The sequence below is a fragment of the Balaenoptera borealis genome, assembly GCF_965194805.1.
Source record: "Balaenoptera borealis genome assembly, chromosome: 12".
Lineage (NCBI taxonomy): Eukaryota > Metazoa > Chordata > Mammalia > Artiodactyla > Balaenopteridae > Balaenoptera > Balaenoptera borealis.
Genome location: NC_138869.1, coordinates 43,541,709 through 43,564,930, shown reverse-complemented (window position 1 = coordinate 43,564,930; position 23,222 = coordinate 43,541,709). Strand labels below are relative to the sequence as shown.

Below are 23,222 nucleotides of genomic sequence, written 5' to 3'. Positions count from 1 at the left end.
AAAAACACTAATGCATATAGAATTTTTCTTACCTAAGCATTTCACATCTCCCACTGCATAAGCCGAAGCAGCTCTGGGTTTGTTGGTGACCAGTGCAAGCTCTCCAAAGTACTGCCCCTTACGGCAGCGGGCAATCTCGACCTCCTGGTTCCCACCATCCTTGTTTGCTTTAGTCTAGAGCAGGTAGAGAATATGACCGGGGCTGATTCCAGAATCACAACTAGGCACGTCCAGTTGTACACACTTACATTCCCTTTTCAGTACACTTAACACAATTACTTAGAAATTCATGTTGCAGAGACTCTAACTGTACCATGTAAACTGCATGGGCTAATCTCAGTGGCCTGGTTTAACCAAATGAGTTGGCTTTTACCAAGAGGTAAGGTGTATATATATATATGTATAATATTATTATAGTATATATTAATATGATATATTAATATAGTATATAAAATAGTATATAATATTATGTTAATATACTATATATTAACATATAATAATGCATATTTTTATATATTTTATATTTATATATTATACATATATGAATGCGATCCATTTGGTAGATGCTGACTTCTGAGACACAGGGTAGAAGACAAGGTCTTTTGCTAATTCTTCCTAAATAACGTCAATGCTTCGCATAGGTTAACAGTCACAATTCAGGGCTACTTCTTTTTGACTTGAGGCCATGCTTTTCTCGGACAATACTTTACGTTGACAAATTTTATTTTTAGGTACTATCTGCATCTTAAGTTAGTGGTCCCCCTACCATATTTGTTTAGAAGAGTTAAGTAACTAAATATTTTTAAAAGTAATGGTCAACCTTGAAATATGGTGGTTTAAGAAATCAAGCAGGTTATACTTTGTGCTTTTCAAATTACTGAAAATAAGATACTATATTTTATTTACTATCTAGAGTTTCTTTTTTTTTAAAAAATTAATTAATTTATTTATTTTTGGGTGTGTTGGGTCTTCGTTTCTGTGCGAGGGCTTTCTCCAGTTCCGGCGAGCGGGGGCCACTCTTCACGGCGGTGCACAGGCCTCTCACTGTCGCAGCCTCTCCCATTGCGGAGCACAGGTTCCAGACGCGCAGGCTCAGTAGTCGTGGCTCACGGGCCTAGTCGCTCTGCGGCATGTGGGATCTTCCCAGACCAGGGCTCGAACCGGTGTCCCCTGCATTGGCAGGCAGATTCTTAACCACTGCGCCACCAGGGAAGCCCCTAGAGTTTCTTCTTTTTTTTAAAACAAATCCGTCTGCTAAGCTAAGCAATAATTTAAGTAAAAAAATACTTAAACATTAATAAGAATTAGTCTAAATCTTTAAGAACGACTTTATGTTACAGGCAGATAAATAACTTTTTTAAAGGTTAATTTATTATTATTATTATTAATTAATTTATTTATTTGGCCGCGTTGGGTCTTCGTTGCTGTGCGCGGGCTTTCTCTAGTTGCAGTGAGCGGTGGCTACTCTTTGCTGTGGTGCGCGGCTTCTCATTGCGGTGGCTTGTCTTGTTGCAGAGCACGGTCTCTAGGCGCACGGGCTTCAGGAGCTGCAGAGCGTGGGCCCAGTAGTTGTGGTTTGCAGGCTCTAGAGCACGGGCTCAGTAGTTGTGGCACACGGGCTTAGTTGCTCTGTGGCATGTGGGATCTTCCCGGACTAGGGATCGAACCCATGTCCCCTGCACTGGCAAGAGGATTCTTAACCACTGCGCCACCAGGGAAGTCCCTGAAGGTTAATTTAGAAAAATAAACAAAAGTACCACACTGGCTTACATGGTGTGACTTTTCCTCCTTTCACACTTCTGCCCTGACCGGTCTGCTCCGAAGTTGATCTGCCCCTTCCGAGCCACTGCTCTCTTTCCAATTTCTGTTGTATTCTCTGGGACTGCAGACGTGTTCATGTCTACCTAGTCCCTTCTCTAGAGTAGCACTTATCACACTGTACTGTGAACACCAGCCCCCTGGGGGTTTTGATACAATGCAGATTCTGATTCAGTAGGTCTGGGGCAGAGCCCAAGACTGAATTTCTGACAAACTCCCCCTTTCCCAACCCAGTGCCACAGTGCTGCTAGACCTACAAACCCAACACTATGCTGTGATCAGCAGGTGTCAATGAATATGAGATATGTACAAACATATATCAGTAGTCTAAAAACTATAAGTAAAAAAATATATTTTTAATTAGGAATCAAGCCATCTTATAGGCAGTAATCATATTTTTCTTTCTTTCTCCATACTTAACTTTTACAAAAAATATTCCATAAAAGGTTTTACACTAGGTTGATTTAGTATTATAATGTAACTCAGTATTTTAACAAATTCTTTATTCTTAAAAAAATTGAAACAGGAAATCTGATGATGATGGATTTATGGTAAGAATCACTCTTCCCACCTATAGGTCACTGTGTTTTCTAGGTCTCCCTATCCATCAAATGGCCATAATAATAATTGTCCTAGAGACCTCCCTTCCTAGTGCTCTAAAAAGGAAGCTTTTTCATATTCAACACTCACATGTATTTTTTATTATATAATTGCCCCATTTTCTGTTAGGGTGCTTATCCTTTTTCTTATTGATTTGTAGACCAATATTTCTCATATCATTAATTATGTAACAGAGGTAAAGGCAATAGGAACAAGAAAAAATATACTAAATCTTTATCAATGAATGGGCTTAAACATTGGTCACTGTCAGTCACATATCTCACATAATGATGGTTTTGATACACTAAACACACTTCACATTATTAAAGCAAACAGTTACTTTCTGTGCATATACCTGGCATCTGGATCTCCCCTGGCATAACTCACACCATCACACATAAACTCACCTTGCTTTTAATCAAGATGCTCACTTCGCCGGACTCTATGATGTAAAAGCTATCAGCCTTTTCACCCTGAAAAGGGAGAGGAGGTCAGGTCAGAGCCATATATATGTATTAAAGAGGGACATAGAAATAGATCATTTTCACATTGCCTGAGCTTGAATTGGTATTTATTTTCCAAACCTACAAACCAGTCAATGGTTAACAAATTCAGAACAAAACGAGAGGATCCTGATTGCCAGGGATGTTAGTCCAACCATGACTGACAAACATCTCTCACTTCCTAACATGGAGTATTCACATTTGTCTCCATGAATATGCCCCGGCTGGTAACTGCATAGAGCATCAGCCCGCGCACCACAACGAAGAGTAGATCCCCCGCTCGCCGCAACTAGAGAAAGCTCGCGCGCAGCAATGAAGACCCAATGCAGCCAAAAATAAACAACTAAAATAAATTTATTAAAAAAAAAAAAAAAGAACACAAAATTTGGAGGGCTTAAACTATCTGATTTTAAGATTTACTATGTAAGGCTACTGTAATCAAGACAGTGCAGTATTATTAACTGAGAGACAGATGTAGATCAATGGAACAAAAAGAGACCAGAAATAGACCCAAACATATATGGCCAATTGGTTTTCAATGCAAGTGTCAAGGCAATGGGATAGGAAAATCTCTTCAACAAATGGTGCTGAAACAATTGGACATCCATATGAAAAACCCTAACCTTATACCATGTAATTAATTCAAAATGGATCATAGATCTAAATGTAAGATCTAAAACTATGAAACTAGAACTGCACGGCTCAGTACAGTAGCCACTAGTCACATGGGCCTACTGGGCACCTGAACTATGGCTTGTATAGATTTATAGGTGCTGTAAGTGTAAAATACACATTGAATTTTAAAGACTGAATATCCCCCAAATGTAAAATATCTCATTATTAAATTTTTATATCACTTAGATGTTGAAATGTAATATTTTACATATATTAGGCTAAAAATATATTATTAAAATTAAGCTCACCTGTTTCATTTTTTTTTAATTTGGCTACTAAAATATTTTAAATTGTATGTGGCTCACATAATATTTCTATTGAACAGTGCTTGCCTAGAAGTAAAATAGGAGAAAATCTTACTAACTGTGCAAACATTTTTTTTTAATAGGGCACAAAAAGAGTGAATTACAAGAGAAAAAAATGACAAACTGGACTTGTCAAAATTAAAGACTTCTGCTTTTTAAAAGGTATTATTAATAAAATGAAGAGACAAGTCATGGCCACAGCCACATTTTGGGAGAAATATTTGCAAATCATTTGTCTGATAAAGGATTTGTTCTCAGAGTACATAAAGAATTCTAACAACTCAATATATTAAGAAGACAAATGACCAATTTTAAATAGGGCAAAAGATGTACTTCACCAAAGAAAATATATGGATGGCAAGCAATCACAGGAAAAGATGCTCACCATCATTAGACATTAGGTAAATGCAAAATAAAACCAAAATGAGATAACACTTCATACTAGGATAGCTAACACTAAAGACTCGATACTAAGTGCTGATGAGGATACAGAGCAACTGGAACTCTTGAACATTGCTGGGGGAATGCAGAATGGTACAGACATTTTAAAAAACATTTTGGCAATTTGTTAAACCTATGTTTACCATATGACTCAGCAATTCCATAAAAACATATGTCTATACAAAGACTTGTATGCAAATACTTATTGCAGCTTTATTCATAATTGCCAAAAACTGGAAAGACCCCAAATGTCTCTCAACTGGTGAGTGGAAAGATGAATTATGGTACATCTGTATAATGAAATACTACTCAGCAATAAAAAGGAATGATCCTCTGATACATACAGCAACATGGATAAATCTCAAAAACATTATGCTAAGAGAAAGAAGTCAGACACAAAAAACTACACATTATATGGTTTCATTTATATGAAATTCTAGAAAAGGAATTTTTAGAGCGATAGAAAGCAGGTCAGTGGTTTCCAGGAGCAAGGGAGTGGGTGAGGGGATTTACTTAAAATACAAACAAGGGAGCTTTTTGGGATGACAGAAATGCTGTACACTATGATTATAGGGATGGGTTATAAAACTCTCAAATTGGGCTTCCCTGGTGGCGCAGCGGTTGAGAATCTGCCTGCCAATGCAGGGGACACGGGTTCGAGCCCTGATCTGGGAAGATCCCACATGCCACGGAGCAACTAGGCCCGTGAGCCACAACTACTGAGCCTGCACGTCTGGAGCCTGTGCTCCGCAACAAGAGAGGCCACGACAGTGAGAGGCCCGTGCACCGCGATGAAGAGTGGCCCCCGCTTGCCGCAACTAGAGAAAGCCCTCGCACAGAAACGAAGACCCAACACACCCAAAAATAATAAAGAAAGAAAGAAAGAAGGCCTAAATATGTAAATGTTTAAAACAAAACAAAACAAAACAAAACTCTCAAATTGTATACTTAAACTTGGTAATTTTACTGTATATAAAATATAGGGTAACAAAGTTGACCAAACAAACAAAACAACATTAAGCATAGTTTCTGCAGTAGGTCTGGGGTGGGGCCCAGGCACTTGAATTTCTAACATTCCTGTATGATGCTAATGCTGGTAGTCCTGGGACCTCAGCCAGAGAAGCCTTGGTCTAGAGACACTGCGGAAAGGGGTCTATAATAAGGTGGGTATCATCTTAATTTGTGTCCATTCTGCACCACCACCTAGCACTCCTATCTTCAAGAACACAGACATCCCAGAAAACACTGTGGTTTTTCATACCTCTTGACATACCTCCTGAAGGCCTGGGGCTTTTCAGGATTAAGTAGAGGTTCTTTGGGAGTAAATTAAAGCACCACAGCTTCAGAAGCAAATGTGGCCAGTCAACATGTCCCATTCCTGCAACTCAGCTCTACATTCTTACCATACTAGTATACCTGCCCTGGAACACAGCTTACACCCACAGGCCTTTGCTCACATTGTTCTCTTGCCCTGAAAGATCCTTCCCTGACCTCAACTGCTGGAACTGCACTTGTTCTTTAAGCTTAGCTCAAAGGGAATTTCCTGCATGAAACCATATAGAATACATCCTGTTCTATATTCTCACTGCCACTCTTTTTTTTAAAAAAATAAATTTATTTATTTATTTATGGCTGCATTGGGTCTTCGTTGCTGCACACGAGCTTTCTCTAGTTGCGGCGAGCTGGGGCTACTGTTTGTTGCGGTGCATGGGCTCTAGGCACACAGGCTTCAGTAGTTGTGGCTCGTGGGCTCTAGAGCACAGGTTCAGTAGTTGTGGCACATGGGCTTAGCTGCTCTGCGTCATGTGGGATCTTCCCGGACCAGGGCTCGAACCGGTGTCCCCTGAATTGGCAGGTGGATTCTTAACCACTGCGCCACCAGGGAAGTCCTCAGTGCCATTCTTTTTCCTCTCATTATAGCACTTATATCTGGTCCTACTTGTCTATCTTAATAAATATTTACCGAATCAAACCAATTTCTAATTAAAAGAATTATTAACAGTGGGGCTATCTAGAAAACAAAGGCATTTAGAGATGCCACTTGGAGTAGACATCATTTTTTTGTTAGTCTTTTTTCTCGGGGAGCATCTCTCTCTCCTTTTATGATAAGCCTGATTAATCTCTGTGGTACTGGTTGGGCCAACTCCACCTCCAGGGCCCAAGGGTGGTCTGGGGATTCAGGCTTGACCAATCTGAGTCTTCCTTCTAGCCCCAGCTCTGGGTTCAGGTATGGACACATTCCCCAACCCAGACCAACCAGACATCTTCCCAGTGGCTCTTTTTTTTTTTAATTAAAAAAATTTTTTTTGGCTGCGCCGTGCAGCTTGTGGGATCTTAGTTCCCCAACCAGGGATCGAACCCATGCCCCCTGCAGTGGAAGCACGGAGTCCTAACCACTGGACCACCAGGGAATTCCCCTTCCCAGGGCTCTTGCCAGAACCACTGGCAGAGAAGTTTTAGACCCGGAAAAGTCTATAATACTCTTTACATATAATTAAAAATGGAAACATAGTAGACTAGGAAAATTATTACAGAGCACTCATCATCATGTTCCAGTCCACTGTGATGATCCTTACAGTACCCAAAAATAACATGACGAAAAGGTACAAAGGAAACACTAAAGATACCCTACAAATCTGGTCAGTCACTGAAGACTGGTTTGTGTTAGATTAGCTAAAAGGGACTTTGTGCCAAACATAGAGAGAAGGTACACAACCTTTCGACCTTCTCCAGGTTTTAACAGTGATGCAGGAAGCTTACTCAGGGTTAAAAGAAAATGACATCCAAAAGAACAAACACCGGAAGCCAAGGAAGGTGAATGGAGGCAAGAGATGTGCCTAAGTCAGTGAGCTGAACATCAATGGGCTTTAGAACACTCTGCAGGAAGTGTGCCTGCGTACCGTGCAACATGAGATCCCCAAAGTGAGAGGACAAATGATGCACTAGTCCTTCAGGAGGTGGCTTCTGGGAAAGGAGCTGGGCAAGGCCCCCACTCACCTGAGTGATTATGCGCTCTCCATCCTTATAGACCTTTTCTCCTATTACATCCACAATCTTCATTCGTTCTGACACCTGAAACAATGAACATACAAATTGTAAGGAAACATCTTAATTAAAAGTCACAAATAGTATCTATACAACATTGAAATGGGCTAGAATAGTATGATTTAAGAAACCTAACGAGAATCGTTTTAACAGCTTTGCTTAAATCCCCATAAACAGACTCTTATTAAAATAGGCTTTACCTCTAGTGATTTAAGAAGCAGCACAGATTCAATAAATGATTCAAACATCTTCCTCTTTTTTGCATTATTTTTCACTATGATTCTTCTAAACGTCACACGGTCCTATAAGAAAGGATATGAAAATTCTGGTAAATGCCTGTATAAGGGAGCATCTATGGTTTAATTAACTATGCCACAGCAAATATTAGAGGTCTCTGGAAGGTACTGGGTCAACTGAGTGTTTAATGATATTTCAATCTCAGTCATCGCTATGAGAAAAAGACCTGTAGCCTGAGCCAGACAGATGTCTCACATGTTGTCACCTGCTATCAAGCACTCTATGGGTGCCACCTATGGATCGGTCATAAATAGAATACAAAATTTAAAACGTCCCAATCAAACATTTGTGAGCTCACAGTCACTGTTTAATGTGAAAAGATGCACCTTCAAAAAGGGAGATAAAACAATCAGATGGTTCTTGCCCTCAAGGACTTTATAATCTCAATGGGGAGACAATACAAAATTTATAGGAATAAAAAACTACAGTTCAGGACAGCATATGAAATGTGCTAGATGAACTACAGAGACAAAGTAAGTGCCACAAGAATTCTGAGGAGAGAGATCACAACAGCCTGGAGTGATCAAGGATAATTTTGTTGCAAAAATATAAATTTATCTGGGACCTGAAGGAGAGGTAGGTTTTAAATTAATGGAGAGATAAAGTAGGAAACTCAAGATGGAAGGCAGGCACGTGAAAGATATCTTAACCCCAGCAAGTCACGGATTCATACTCAAGAGACAGTTAACCAGAGCTATGGTCAGGTACTTCTCAGATATGTGTATGCGTGTGTGGGGAGGGACATGCAGCCAGGAGAATGTTAATTGCTTAGGCTCCTACATGAGTAGGCAGTTTTTTGTACCTAAGTTAATTGTACCTTTCTTCTACCTCGGGCTCTCAGGAATAGAAAGATTTTTTTTTTTTTTTGAAGTACAGTAATGACATCCTAAAGGTTGAAAGAATGAAAAACAGCAAGGGGGTAAGGGCATGTTTAGCTGTAGGTTTGCTATTTTAGTACTCTTGATGATGGGGTGGGAGCTGGGTGGAGAAAACACATAGAAGACAACTGAGTTGAGATGTCTAAATAGGTTTCACTGGCTCATATTCCATCAGCCACAGAACTCCCTGGTCCTATCCCATGCCATGCTTCATCTGCCTGACAGGAGAAGTCACCAACTGCACCCTATACTCCTAGTATAAAAGGTGGCAGACTCCTACCCTCCCTTCCTAAACTGAAGTACAAGTAATGTCTGCTCTCTGGTACTAAGCCAGATTCTGCCCCCATTTTCTTTTCCATCTGTCTGCTTGAAAAGAGCCATTCAATCTCTGACTGCTCTAATGAGCTGCATCACTTGCCACTACTTTTTTGAAGTCCAAGGTTAGAGATGTATCATTTAAAATGTTACTGTTATACTTTGGAATATTACTCCATTATCTTTAGACTTCAGTTTCTACATGTTTCCTGCACCAATCTAGGCCAAGAGTGCTGTGGAAAGAGAACAATCAAGACTTGAGACAATGGGAATTATAAAATTCCCTTCCTTATGTTTGAGCAGACATTGTCAAAAAAACAGTATTTCTAAATCCATCTATAATGTTACAAAGATTACTACAATTGCAGCAATAAACTGTATTTCTAGCTAAACAGAAAACAACTGATATCTCTATTTGTGTTCCAACCCTTTCTACGCATGCTTTTGCACTTCCCAGAGCTCTCAGGCTGTGCAAGTCCAGTTCCTATGACTGTGGAGGGTATAAAAAAACACCAGACAGCAACCCAGCTTTCAGGGAGCTTCCAATGGAGCCGTGAAGAGGAAACTCCTACTGTGAAATGGTAGCTCCCTCAGGCAGCAAGTGTTCAGCGTCAAGCAAATAGCCCTGAAGTTCAAAAGAGAAAAAGAATACTACCCTTTCCTTTGACTGCAGAAAGTTTCTACTGGGACTTCCCTGGTGGCACAGTGGTTAAGAATCCACCTGCCAATGCAGGGGACACAGGTTCGAGCCCTGGTCCGGGAAGATCCTACATGCTGCGGAGCAACTAAGCCCGTACGCCACAACTACTGAGCCTGTGCTCTGGAGCCCGTGAGCCACAACTACTGAGCCCGCATGCCACAACTACTGAAGCCCACGCGCCTAGAGCCTGTGCTCCACAACAAGAGAAGCCACCGCAATGAGAAGCCCACGCACCACAACAGAGTGGCACCTGCTCGCCACAACTAGAGAAAGCCCGGGTGCAGCAATGAAGACCCAATATAGCCAAAAATAAATCAATAAATTTATAATTTAAAAAAAAAAAAAAAAAAAAAAGACTCCGCGCTCCGCAGGGGGCCTGGGTTCAATCCCTGGTCAGGGAACTAGATCCCACATGCTGCAACTAAAAGATCCCACATACCGCAACTAAAAGATCCCACACGCCGCAATGTAGATCCCAAGTGCTGCAACTAAGACCTGGTGCAGCCAAATAAATAAATATATATTAAAAAAAAAAAAAGAAAGTTTCTACTCCCTTTCATGCAAGCAAGACAGAGTGGGAGCAGAGACTAAGTGTAGTGGTCATGGTGGCAGCTGCCCCCAGTAAGAGAAGGAATATAGAATCCAATTTGAGAAACTCAGTGGCAACACCAGGTCCTCCCTGCTTTAGCCTCAGAAGGCATTTCCAAAGGCCTTGGAAGGCACAAGTAAAAAGTCAGGCTATAGAGGACCCTCTGAGAGTCACTTTCCTGAAGGCGGTACTGAAGCTTTGAAAGGGTTTGGGCTATAAAGCAGGTGAATAACGCAGGAGAAAAGGGCATCTAAATAGGTCACGTAAGGCAGCAGGGAGATGAATCTCACTTAAGATAGCAGGGAGAGAAAGAAAAGACTGCAAAGAATAAGGCTAGGAACTAGGAAGGCAGGGCAGGGATCTCAGGAGAGGGAGTTTCAGGAATGGAAGGGTGAATAAAATACACTTATTTTTTTTTTGGCTACCACAACCAAGGAAAGCAGGTGCCACCACTCTGTAGTACCCTACCTTGTGCAGGCACCGAGGAAACTGCTTCTCGGATGTGCTTCTATTTAATTCTCATATCCAAACCACAAGGCAAGCAGTTGTTTTTTAAAATTAATTAATTATTATTATTACTTTTTGCTGCATTGGGTCTTTGTTGCTGTGTGCAGGCTTTCTCTAGTTGTGGCGAGCAGGGGCTACTCTTCATTACAGTGCACAGGTTTCTCATTGCAGTGGCTTCTCTTGGTGGAGCACAGACTCTAGGTGCGTGGGCTTCAGTAGTTGTGGCACATGGGTTCAGTAGTTGTGGCATGTGGGCTCAGTAGTTGTGACTCATGGGCTTAGTTGCTCCACGGCATGTGGGATCTTCCCAGACTAGGGCTCGAACCCATGTCCCCTGCATTGGCAGGCGGATTTTTAACCACTGTGCCACCAGGGAAGTCTAAGGCAAGCAGTTTTACAGTTCATTTTTAATAAATTTCTATTGAGACTTTCTCTTTGACTTTTAGATTACTTAGGAATGGGTTGATTTCCAAGTGTTTGGAGATTTTCCTGTTATCTTTCTGTTACTGATTTCTGGTTTCATTCCATTGTGGTTAGAGAACACACTGTCTGATTTCAATTCTTTTAAAATTGTTAAGTTTTATTTTATATCCCAGGATACATGTAGTCTATCTCAGTGAACATTTGTGGGCTGGAAAAGAATGTGTATTCTCTGTTGTTGTGTGAAGTGTCCTATAAATTTCAATTTGATCCTTTTGGTCGATGGTGATGTTAAGTTCTGTATCCTTCCCAATTTTTCGTCTAGTTGTCCTATCAATTGTTGAGAAAGGGGTGTTGAAGTCTGCACATGTAACTGTGGATTTGTCTATTTCTTCTTTCAGTTCTATCAGTTTTTGCTTTACATATTTTGAAGCTCTGTTGTTTGGTATATACATATTTAGGGTTTCTGTGTCTTCTTGGTAGATTAACTCTTTCATTATTATGTAATGTTCCTCTTTGTCTCTGGTAATTTTCTTTGCTGTGAAGTCTACTTATCTGATATTAATATAAGTTCTCCTGCTTTCTTCTGGTTAATGTTTGCATAGTATATCTATTACTATACTTTTACTTTCTTTTTTAAAAAATTATTTATTTTTGGCTGCGTCGGGCCTTAGCTGCTGTGCACAGGCCTTCTCTAGTTGCAGTGAGTGGGGGCTACTCTTCGTTGCGGTGCGTGGGCTTCTCATTGCAGTGGCTTCTCTTGTTGTGGAGCACGGGCTCTAGGCGCGTGGGCTTCAGTAGTTGCAGCACGCGGGCCCTACAGCACACAGGCTTCAGTAGTTGTGGCACATGGGCTCAGTAGTTGCAGTACGCAGGCTCTAGGGCATGCGGGCTTCAGTAGTTGTGGCTCGCGGGCTCTAGAGCACAGGTTCAGTAGTTGTGGCACACGGGCTTAGTTGCTCTGTGGCATGTGGGATCTTCCCAGACCAGGGATCGAACCTGGGTCCCCTGCATTGGCAGGCAGATTCTTAACCACTGTGCCACCGGGGAAGTCCGAAAATAAAGATTATAAGGAAGTCCTTAAAAACAAAGATTCTTACACTTTACAAAATCATTTGGCTTGAACATATTCATAAAGACTTATGTTTCTCATTTTTATGGAGATTTTTGTTTGTAATCAATTTCTGTCTGAGTTCCAGAAATGCAAAAAGATACAGCACTGAGAGAAGTGGCAGCTGACAAAATTGCTGTCTTTGACCTTCTGATGCAAGTTTAGTAACTAACCTGGAAAATAATGAACTGCAATTAATGAAATCTGTAGCTATATTCAAGTGTGTTTCTCAGACAGCACATACAATAATTTAAAGAACTTCCTGCCCTCTAATTAGTTAGACTGAATTAACTTGGCATAACAGCTTTTAAAAAAGTTTTTTTATTGGAGTATAGTTGATTTACAATGTTGTGTTAGTTTCAGGTGTACAGCAAAGTGAATCAGTTATACATATAAACACTCTTTGAGATTCTTTTCCCATAATGTGTATATGTCAGTCTCAATCTCCCAATTTATCCCTCCCCCCTGCTTATCCCCTGGTAACCATAAGTTTGTTTTCTACATTCATGACTCTACTTCTGCTTTGTAAGTAAGTTCAGTTGGTATATTTAGATCATCTATATTTATAGTAATTATTCATATACTAGGGCTTACGTCTACCATTTTATTCAATGTTTTCTGTTCTTCCCTGTTTCCTGTTCTTCTGTTTCACTTTTCTTGCCTTCCTGCAGGTTACCTGAATGGATTTATAGAGCATTTGAGTGTATCTCTTTGTACAGATTACTTTAGTGGTTGCTCTATGTATTATATTTATATATGTAACTTATCATGGTCTACTGGTGTCAACATTTTAGTAGTTTGAGTAAAGTGTAGAAGTTTAACTTCCATTTAGGCCCCTTTCCTTCCCCTTTAGAATATAATTGTCTTAAATATTTCCTCTATATACATTAAGAACCACGTAAGACAATGTTATAATTTTGCTTCAAGCATCTAACCTATTTTAGAAAACTCAAGAGGAGGATAGACTTTTATGCCTATCCATATGTTTACTCGATGTTATTCTTTCTCCATTCTTGATGTTCCAAATTTCTTTCTTTTATCACTTCTGCAGGTGACAAAGTCTCAGTTTTGTTTTATCTGAGAATATCTTCATTCCTGAAGGATATTCTCACTAGGTATAGAATTCTGAGTTGACAGTTCTTTTCTTTCAGCAATTGCAAAATGCTGTGCTACTTCCTTCTGGCCTTCATGGATAGGAAATCTGGTGTCATTCAAATTGTTTTTCCTCTGTAGGTAAAGCGTTGTTTCTCTCTAGTTGCTTTCAAATTTTTTCCTGTCTTTAGTTTTCTAAAGTTTGATTCTGATGTGTTCTGGCATAGATTTCTTTGGGTTTATCTAATTTGAAGTTCACTCAGCTTCTTGAATCTGTAGGTTTATTATCTTTCACCAAATTTGGGAATTTTCCAACTATTATTTCCTTGAATAATTTTTTAGCTCTATATTCTTTCTCCTCTCCTTCTGGGACTCTGATGACACAAATACTGTATCTTTTGTTATTATTCCACAGGCTCTGTTCATTTCAGTCTATTTTCTTTCTGTTGTTCAGACTGGGTAATTTCTATTGTTCTATCTTCAAGTTCACTGATTCTTTCCTCCCTTATATTCATTCTGCTATTGAGCCCATCTAGTGAGTTTTTATTTTGGTTACTGTATTTTCCAGTTCTAAAATTTCCATTTGGATCTTCTTTCTGTCTTCTATTTCTCCACTGAGACCTTCTATTTTTTTCCCTTTGTTTCTAGTGTGTTCATAATTGTTTGTTGAAGGATTTTTATGATGGCTGCTTTAAAATCATTGTCAGCTAATTCCAATATCTGTGTCACCTTGGTATTGACATCTTTTGATTGCCTTTTCTAATTCAGATTGAGAATTTCTTTGTTCTTGGTCTAACAAGTGATTTTCTATTGTATCCTGGACATTTTGGGTATTATGTTGTAAAACTGTATCCAATTTCATCTTCTTTTTTGGCAGGCAGTCACCCTGTCTATATATAGGGTGCCCGTATGTGTGGGAGTGCATGTTCAGCTCCCCTCTGGACTCTACTGACACTAGTCTGGCAGGGGAAGTGGAGTGCCAACTAGTAACACCACACATCACCTCATTTTGCCTCTTTGCTGCTGGATGAGGTTGGAAGTCCAGTTTCCTGCTGGCCCCAGTGACAGTGTGGGGAGGTAGAAGCAGTTTTTCCTTTGGTATTTGGCAGGAATAGGGTGGTATTATTAAAAAAGGTTTTCTATTCTGCCAAGCTGTCCTTTTCCTTGTCCTTTGGCTAAAGGGAGCAGACTTTTCTTGGGGCTGTTTTTATGTGTACCTGTTGGTAGATCTGGGTTGTAGGTTTTTCCAGCACCCTATCTGGGATATATGGGAATTAATAAGAAAACCTGGCAAACTCACTGTTATGTCCTTCCTTAATTCATGAAATCCCTAGTTCCTAGCCAGTCCACCTTCTCCTTTCCATCTTTCAGGGTCTCCTATGCTTGTTTGTAGTAAGATATCCAGAGTTTTCTAGTTTTAAGAGGGAAGACTAGTGAGGAATGGGGCTATTCCATCTTGGCCTGGACCAGAAGTTGGCATTAATGTATTTTAAAACTGAGTTTATTTTCCCCCATTATTTATTGATCTACCTTGAGTATTTTAAGCACTGGCTTCCCAAGTGTGTGATGTATTCTTAAGCCAATGTATCTCTCATCTCTCAGGGGCAATCTTTTTTTTTTTTTTTTTGTGGGCCGCACCACATGTGGGACCCTAGTTCCCTGACCAGGGATTGAACCTAAGTCCCCTGTTTTGGAAGCGAGGAGTCTTAACCACTGGACCGCCAGGGAAGTCTCTCTCACGGGCATTCTTTTTTTAACATCTTTATTGGAGTATAATTGCTTTACAATGGTGTGTTAGTTTCTGCTTTATAACAAAGTGAATCAGCTGTACATATACATATATCCCCATATCTCCTCCCTCTTGCGTCTCCCTCCCACCCTCCCTATCCCACCCCTCTAGGTGGTCACAAAGCACCGAGCTGATCTCCCTGTGCTATGCGGCTGCTTCCCACTAGCGATCTATTTTACATTTGGTAGTATATGTAAGTCCATGCCACTCTCTCACTTCATCCCAGCTTACCCTTCCCCCTCCCCGTGTCTTCAAGTCCATTCTCTACGTCTGCGTCTTTATTCCTGTCCTGCCTCAGGGGCATTCTTAATTCTACATTAGTATAGCACAATAAAGTGTTCTAGTATGTCTTTAAAATGTGATTTTATTTGAGGAAATATGTTGATAATTCCAAGGTATATATTTAATTCTGCTTGTAGGATAAATGGAAACAAATTATCATAGATGTGAACATTTTAAAAGTGAAATTTGGAATCTGTACAAGAGGATGATTGTTTTGTTTAAGAAGGAAGAGAATTATATATTTTGAAGGCTTGATAATGAAGGAAGCAAGGTGGGTCATGTATAATAGAGGATAGGATCATAGCAGTACTGTGCCTAAGACATCCTAGTAAAGTTCTGTTTCCCAGAATATGGCTATCAGCCTTTCTAGTCATCTAAATCTACTGAATATTGGCATGGACCAATGAATAAATAGATGGCCAAACACAGAGAAAAGTTAGTCCTAGGATAGATAGAGATGGAAAACATGGTTGGCAGAGCTTTCAATGACACTTATTTTTCTAGGCTGTCTCTTGTACAGAGTTATCCCCCCTCTCTCTACTTGCCTGATAAAAACATAAATGGAAAATGTAGTAAGAGCTGACACAACTGCAAGGTCACAAGACCAAGTCTTTTCTCTGTAATTTGGAATAAATGGTTTGTTGATAAATCACTTCAGAGAAACGGAAAAACACATTGGTACAAAACCTTCCACAATGTCTTTCAGATAATTGGCTATAAAATATAGTGTGAACCAACAGCCCAAGGACAGAGACCAAGAAGTAAGGGGAATTAATACCATGCTATGCAAGGAGAACCATTTCTCTAACTCACCAGTCCCCAAAGGGAGCCTTCTGAAGTGGCGACAATGGTAGCAGCTCTCGGGGTGTTGTACATCAGAGCTAGTTCTCCAAAACTGCCATGGTTGTCATACTGACCAACACAGCGGGTTTGATTATCTTTTGTTACTAAAATATCATAGGTTCCCCTGGAAATAGAACAAGAAACAATTTTACTTATAATGGGCAGGTGTACATGAATAGAAGGTTGTTGTTATTGCGGAATTCCAACAGATTTTTGCTAGTATATAGAAATATAATAGATTTTTGCATTTTGACTTTGTATTCTGTGACTTTGCTAAACTCATTTATTAGTTTTTTTTTTTTTTCATTTATTAATTTTAATGAGTGAACTCGGCATTTTCTAGAGGATCATGTCATCTGCAAACAAAGACAGCTTTATTTCTTCCTTTCCAATCTGTATGCCCTTCTTCCCGTCAGTCCTTCTCTCCTCACTCCATCTTTTTCGTTTCCTTCTTTTTTCTTTGCTTTATTGCGTTGGTTAGGACCTACAGTATAATATTGCATTGAAGTGGTGAGAGGAGACATGCTTGTCTGGTGCTCCATCTTAAAGGGAAAACATTCAGTCTTTCACCATTAAGTATGAGGTTAGCTATAGGTTTTTTTTTTTAATAAATGCCTTTAATCAGGTTGGAGAAAAGTCCCTTCTATTCCTAGTTTGCTGAGAGTTTTTATCATGGAAAGGTGTTGAGTTTTGTCAAATGCTTTTCCTGCAGGTATTGAAATGATTGTATGGGTTTTCTTTTGTAGTCTGTTGAAAACTAGGATGTAGAACTGATTAAAATAAAAAAAAAATGATGCAATTCTCTATCTATTGATTGTTAATGATTGCTAAAGAAAAATATTCAGAATGGACAAACATTTGGAGAAATAGGCACTCTCAATACACCACTGAAGCAAATGTAAATGTTTTAAAGTTTCTGAAAGACAATTAACAACATAACAAATTCCTTAAAGAGACCCTTTGACATAGCAATTCCATTTCTAGGCATTCTGAAGGAGATAATCAGAGATATTGGAAAATATTTAACTGCAGGGATGCTCACCAGGTAATATTTATAAGAGCAAAAACCACAATTTAATCTGCTAACAATAGGGGATAGGTCAAGTATATGTCTATATTCATATTATGCAGTCAATATAAATCATGACATAGAATAATACTGTATCCCATGGCAAACTACTTCAGATAGATTTTAAAAATCAAGTCAATGTATATGGCCCAACATAAAAAGTATACATATAAATGTAATAAAGAGTTGACTACATTTTACATGTTTGTTAACAGCTTTCAAGCCCGACCACTCCCAATCCTTCTTCCTCTTCTGTCTCACATCTGGGAAAGCTGAGAAGAAAACCTGGGTGCTCCCTTATTTGGCACTGATGGGATATTCAAACAAAACTAGAGCCTGCCCATATATAAGAGTACTCTGACCTCAGCCCCACCCTCTAACCACCGTGAAACGCCAAGCCAGTCACCCCTCCCTGCTGTCTTAAGTCATTTTTGGACCTCTTGGAAACCTGGCCTGTTCTCCCTTAAAAGCCTCATTATGTGAATGATAAATCTTTTCATACCCTCTTAGCTGTGTGTGTGGTATGATTAGTCTCAATATCTGAACCAAATTTGGGGTAATGGATCTGACCTAACAGTAAAGCATAGGAAAAAAAAGAAAAGAAGGATATACTCTGGGGATGAAATTAGGGCTAAATTACTTTCCTGTTTTGTTTTGTTTTTCCCCTAAGTTTCCTACAAAGAGCCTCCACTTGTCTGATAAAAATCACTAGGTATCATATGTTACACAAGAAGCAAAGAATAAAGCCAATCACTCAAATATCAGGTACACAGTACCAACCCTGCTCTCAAGGTAGCTCACCACTGAATAGGTAAGCTAATCTGTATTTGACCTGGTGGACAAGGCAAAAGTAACAAGGACACGAGTGGAATACATGGAACTCAGGGTAAATTCACTTACGTGTTTTTAGTCTCTCTTCCAGGAGACACTAGCAACTTAATTTTGGGAACAACACAAATAATTTCAGGAAGCCACAAAACAGTCTTTCCTAACCTCTCTCACTTCGGTCCTCTGCCAAATAACGGGACATATTTTTCTCACTGTTGTTACCATCAAATTATGTAATAATTATCTATTTAACTATGTAATAGTTACCTACTTCTAGTCTCTCCAACTAGAAAATGAGTTTTTTGAGGTCAGGAACAATATCTTTTTAATAATTTATTAACAACCACTTTCACTGCACGCAAAAGATAATTCCTCTCATTTACATGTGTAATAACAAATCATTCCCTTTATAGACAGGTATTTCAACCTATAAGCCATGGATATGTGCAGGTAAATGCTTATTTCCCAGACTGCAGGTACCTACTGGGAGATCTGTCTTGGTGAGGGAGCACACGGCAGAGCAAGGGGGAAAGGTGGCTGTTGGAAGTGGTGATATAACTTAAAAAAATTATTCTGTCACTACTTACAGAATTCTATGAAGGAAGCATGAGCATAACAGATAAAACAGTCTTTAAGAAGACATTATTTGTATCATCTTTACTCTTTAAATAAAACATTTCTTTCCTAACCCTAACTGTAATCATCTGTCGCAGTATCAAGGGCCAAAATGTTACCCAAGGAGTACGTTCTTTTTTTTTTTTAACGTTTATTTATTTTTTAAATTAATTAATTACTTATTTATTTTTGGCTGCATTGGGTCTTCTTTGCTGCGCGCGGGCTTTCTCTAGTTGCGGCGAGCGGGGGCTACTCTTTGTTGCGGTGCGCAGGCTTCTCGTTGCGGTGGCTTCTCTTGTTGCAGAGCACAGGCTCTAGGCACGCAGGCTTCAGTAGTTGTGGTGCGTGGGCTCAGTAGTTGTGGTTCGTGGGCTCTAGCGCGCAAGCTCAGTAGTTGTGGTGCTAAGTCGGGCTTAGGTGCTCTGCAGCATGTGGGATCTTCCTGGACCAGGGCTCGAACCTGTGTCCCCTGTATTTGCGGGCGGATTCTTAACCACTGCGCCACCAGGGAAGTCCAAATAGTACATTCTTGAACATTTTCCTGAACGAGCAAAAGGCTCGACGAGACAGGGGACCAGCTAAACCTAGTACAGCTACTTGATCGAAATGAAAAGACCCTTAAAAATCTTAAAAATCAGGAAAGCAACTGGAAAAAAATCAATAAGGTCTGCAGAGTAGATGAGAGTACTGTATAAAATGTTAATATCTGATTTTTACAATTGATCTCTGCTTATGTAAGAGAATATTCTATTTTTAGGAAATATACACTGAAGTATTCAGAGGTAAAAGGGCTTATACCTGCAACTTACTTTCAAACAATAAAGCTAATGTGGTAAAACATTAATCTGGGGAACCTAGGTTTATAAGAATTTTTTTGTACTATTTGTGTAACGTTTCTATAACTCTGAAATTACTTCAAAAGAAAAAATGAAAAATAATTAATGGAAGATATTAGGTGAAGCAACATCTTATTGATCTTAAACTCTGGTGAGGGTGTTCCTTTCAGGACTGAGGAGGGGTCAGAAGGAGTCCTCCAGGTGATACTAATAGCTCAAGAGGTTAGGACACACCAGGGCGAGCAGGTCAAACCCACATATTTCATGTCTCCCAACATGATTTATACCTGGAACAGAGTCAGAAGGGGCCAGAGGTATGGAGGTTGAGGCAGTATACTCATGTGTAAAATGAGGCTAGGATTGAATGATCCAGATGACAATAAAGTGTTACGGTTATTCTTTAGAAAATCAATTCACTTGAACACTTGCAAATAACATGTTTATAAAGCATAGCTTGCACATTTCACCTAATTGTAGGTAGTGGCAACCCAAGTATGGGTTGTACTGAGGACTCAGGGCAGCAGTAGATAGAGAAAGGCAGGCTGTGGACAGAGAGGGGCAAGCTTTGAGAAGCTTGTTCACGTGGCCCTAAGTCCTGTCTGGGCTGAACAAAGCATAGGGTAAAGCACTTGCCCTGAATCATGAATCTTATTAAGTATAGCCGTGCAATTGCAAAACTCCACCTCCTACCGTTCAATGACATAAAAGTTGTCCCCATCATCTCCTTGGTCAATGACATGCTCATCAACTTTGACTGTCCTTTCAAACATGGCATCGAGGACTTGAGAAAGCTGTTCCTGCAGGGAACACACAAGGAGAAGAGATGGCTTTTACATTTGTGGGGGGAAAAAAACTATGCTTATCTTAGTTGGTGACTACATGGTAGATGGTAGAAGTCCCCACATCAGACTATTCCCCACATTCAAGCAGAAACCTAAGGGCTGTCTGAAACAAATGCTTTCCTGTGGCCATTCAGCTTTGCATCTCCACATATACAGCACAGTTGCCAAGTTTTCTGAGGCAGCGTTGTTTTGAAAAAACATTCTATAATTTAAGCAAAAACAGGTATCTAAATCATGGTGCCTATTCTCCCAGCCACACCCACAAGACTGTCACCTGCCTTGATGGCTCTACTATGTCAGGTGTAAAGCCATGTGATGCCACCTTACTCCAGGTGTTGATATTAACAGGATCATCAAGGCTAAAAGGCTGAGATGGCCTCAGAGATTATCTCATGGAACAGCATAACAACTACAACTACTAGCCAAGCACATCACTTTACCTCTCTGAGACTCAGTTTCTTCATATGCAAAAAAGGGTTTAATAAATAGTTTCTAGCTCATCAACTTTTATGACTAAAGGAGAAAAATCTAAGGAAAGTATATGTCACATAACAGGTACTCAATAAACGGGATCTATTACCAGACATATAATACTGCTACAATCATTTATACACAACACATACAATTACTTACTTACCAATATTACCTGCCATAACCAGAAGGTAACTGTACCAGTAAGTATAATGAAAACAAAACAATGCTATTAAATTCTAACAAAACTGTGGTCTCAGTCTAGGGCCAGCATCCCTCTGTCAGGGAAATCAGTTACTGTTACGGAGCACTAAATACCAGTTTCAACTCAGAGAAAGACTTTGCCTTTGGAGGAATGTGGATTGAAGATCTGACAAGGAAATAATTTTATTGCTGCATAATTCCATGTGATTTAGTGTTCTGTCAGTGTGACTGTGCTAGCTAAAATAACATATCAGCAAAAAGCACCTCTTTAGTTCCATAGTTCCAGGGGTGTTGAATACTGTATAAGCTGACAAATACTAAAAAGGAAGGCTTGCTACTCATGTGTCATCCACGTTAATGTGGAATGTGAGCTCAGTGTTGCCCGAAATCTCATGTTTAAATACAAGTAACAAATTAAAGTTTTCACATACAATACAGACCAAACACACACATCTATACCTGGCTGTATCTGGCCTGTGGGCTGTCCATTGGCAGCCTCATGTTTTGAGTAACTCTTCTTTTTCTGGCCTGGACTCTTCAGAAACATCAGTGTCATGAGATATAGAATAAGGCATGGGGGAAGCAATCTGGGTTACAGGGGACTAAAATCATACCATGACAACCAAAAGCAACATGTGACTCAGGACTGGAAAACAAAACAAAAAAGCCAAAGAAAACTTTACAGGGAAAATCTTAAAAGCAGTTCATACATACTTATATATGTGCCTACATATACACACAAGAAACAGTGTAAATGTGGCAAAATGTTAACAACTGGTCAATCTAGGTCAAGAATATAAGAATGTTCATGGTACTATTCTCTGACTTATCTGTAAATTTGAAAATTTAAAAACAAAGGTTTGGGAAGTAAATTTTTTAAAAATGGAAATAAATATACTCACTGGAATGGCTAAAATTTGAAAAGAAAGATAATATCAAATGTTGGTTAAGGATACAGAACAATTGGAAATGTCATGTATTGTTGGAAGGAATGCAAAATGGTATAACCATTTTGAAAAACATCTGGTAGATTTTTACAATATCAAACATATACCTACCCTATGACTCAGCAATTTTGCCCTCAGGTATTTTACTGAAGAGAAATGAAAAAAAAGTTCACAAAAAGACTTGTATAAAATGTCCAGAGCATTATTCATAAGAGCTAAAAGCAAGAAACAGACCAGGTATCCATTGTCAGAAGAATGGATAAACAAACTGGTATTTTCATATAATGGAATACTTCTCAGCAATAAAAGGGAATGAACGAACATCACCAAAACAATGACACACTGACATCATGGATCCCTTGATATGATGCTCTGAGAAGGACACAATAGAATTTCTGTGTAGTCTGGCCAAAGATATATAACCACATTTCAATCATGAGGAAACATCAGACGAATTCAAATTGAGGTATATTCTATAACGTAATTAACCAGTACTCTTCAAAGTGTCAGGATCATGAAATACTAGAAAGGACTGCAAACTATCGCAAATTGGAGGAGACTAAGGAGAAATAACAGCTAAGTGCAATGTGGGTTTCTGGACTGGATTATTAACTAGGAAAAAAAAATTAGTGAGAAAACTAATGAAATTTGAACAAGGTTTTTAGTTTAACTAATGGTATTGTAACAATGTCATTTTCCTGGTTTTGATAATTGTACTATGGTTATGTCAGATGCTAACATTGGCGGAAGCTGGATGAGGGGTATATGGGAACTCTACTATTTTTACAACTTCTTTATAAGTCTAAAACTAGTTCAAAACAAAAAGTGAAAAAAGAAAATGGAATGTTGAACAATAAGAAACAATCTCAAAAATATTGTGCTGAGTGAAAGGAATCTCTCACAACAGAGTATATATTGTATGATTCCACTTATATGAAATTCTAGAAGGCAAAATTAATTTATGGTAGAACAAATCAAAATAGAAGTTGCCTCTGGGGGGAGGTGAGCAAGAATTGATCATGAAGGGGCATAAGGAAACTTTTTGGGGTGGTGGCAATATTCTACATCTTGATAGGGGTTTGGATTACCTAAGTGTATGCTTTTGTCAAACCTAAGTACACTTAAAATTCATGCATGCATTTCATCATATGCAAACTTTACATTAAAAAGCTATAAACAAATATTGAACCATAGTTCATG

The 23,222-nt window shown here is 39.3% G+C and overlaps 1 protein-coding gene across 3 annotated transcripts in view; it reads right to left on the bottom strand.

Moving 5' to 3' along the window:
• The window catches only part of PRKAR2A (protein kinase cAMP-dependent type II regulatory subunit alpha), an 83,343-nt gene that overhangs the window by 4,586 nt on the left and 55,535 nt on the right, over positions 1-23,222 (bottom strand). For 2 of the 3 annotated variants that reach the window (XM_082344987.1, XM_082344988.1), the window contains 6 exons: positions 20,249-20,355; positions 16,181-16,334; positions 7,588-7,689; positions 7,340-7,414; positions 2,826-2,891; positions 33-174 (listed from right to left, as the gene is read on the bottom strand). In XM_082344987.1, the coding sequence (XP_082201113.1) occupies positions 33-174; positions 2,826-2,891; positions 7,340-7,414; positions 7,588-7,689; positions 16,181-16,334; positions 20,249-20,355 (646 nt within the window). Of the gene's footprint in view, positions 1-32; positions 175-2,825; positions 2,892-7,339; positions 7,415-7,587; positions 7,690-16,180; positions 16,335-20,248; positions 20,356-21,534; positions 21,580-23,222 lie in introns of those variants that run through there. The other variant, XM_082344989.1, reaches the window with a different exon arrangement.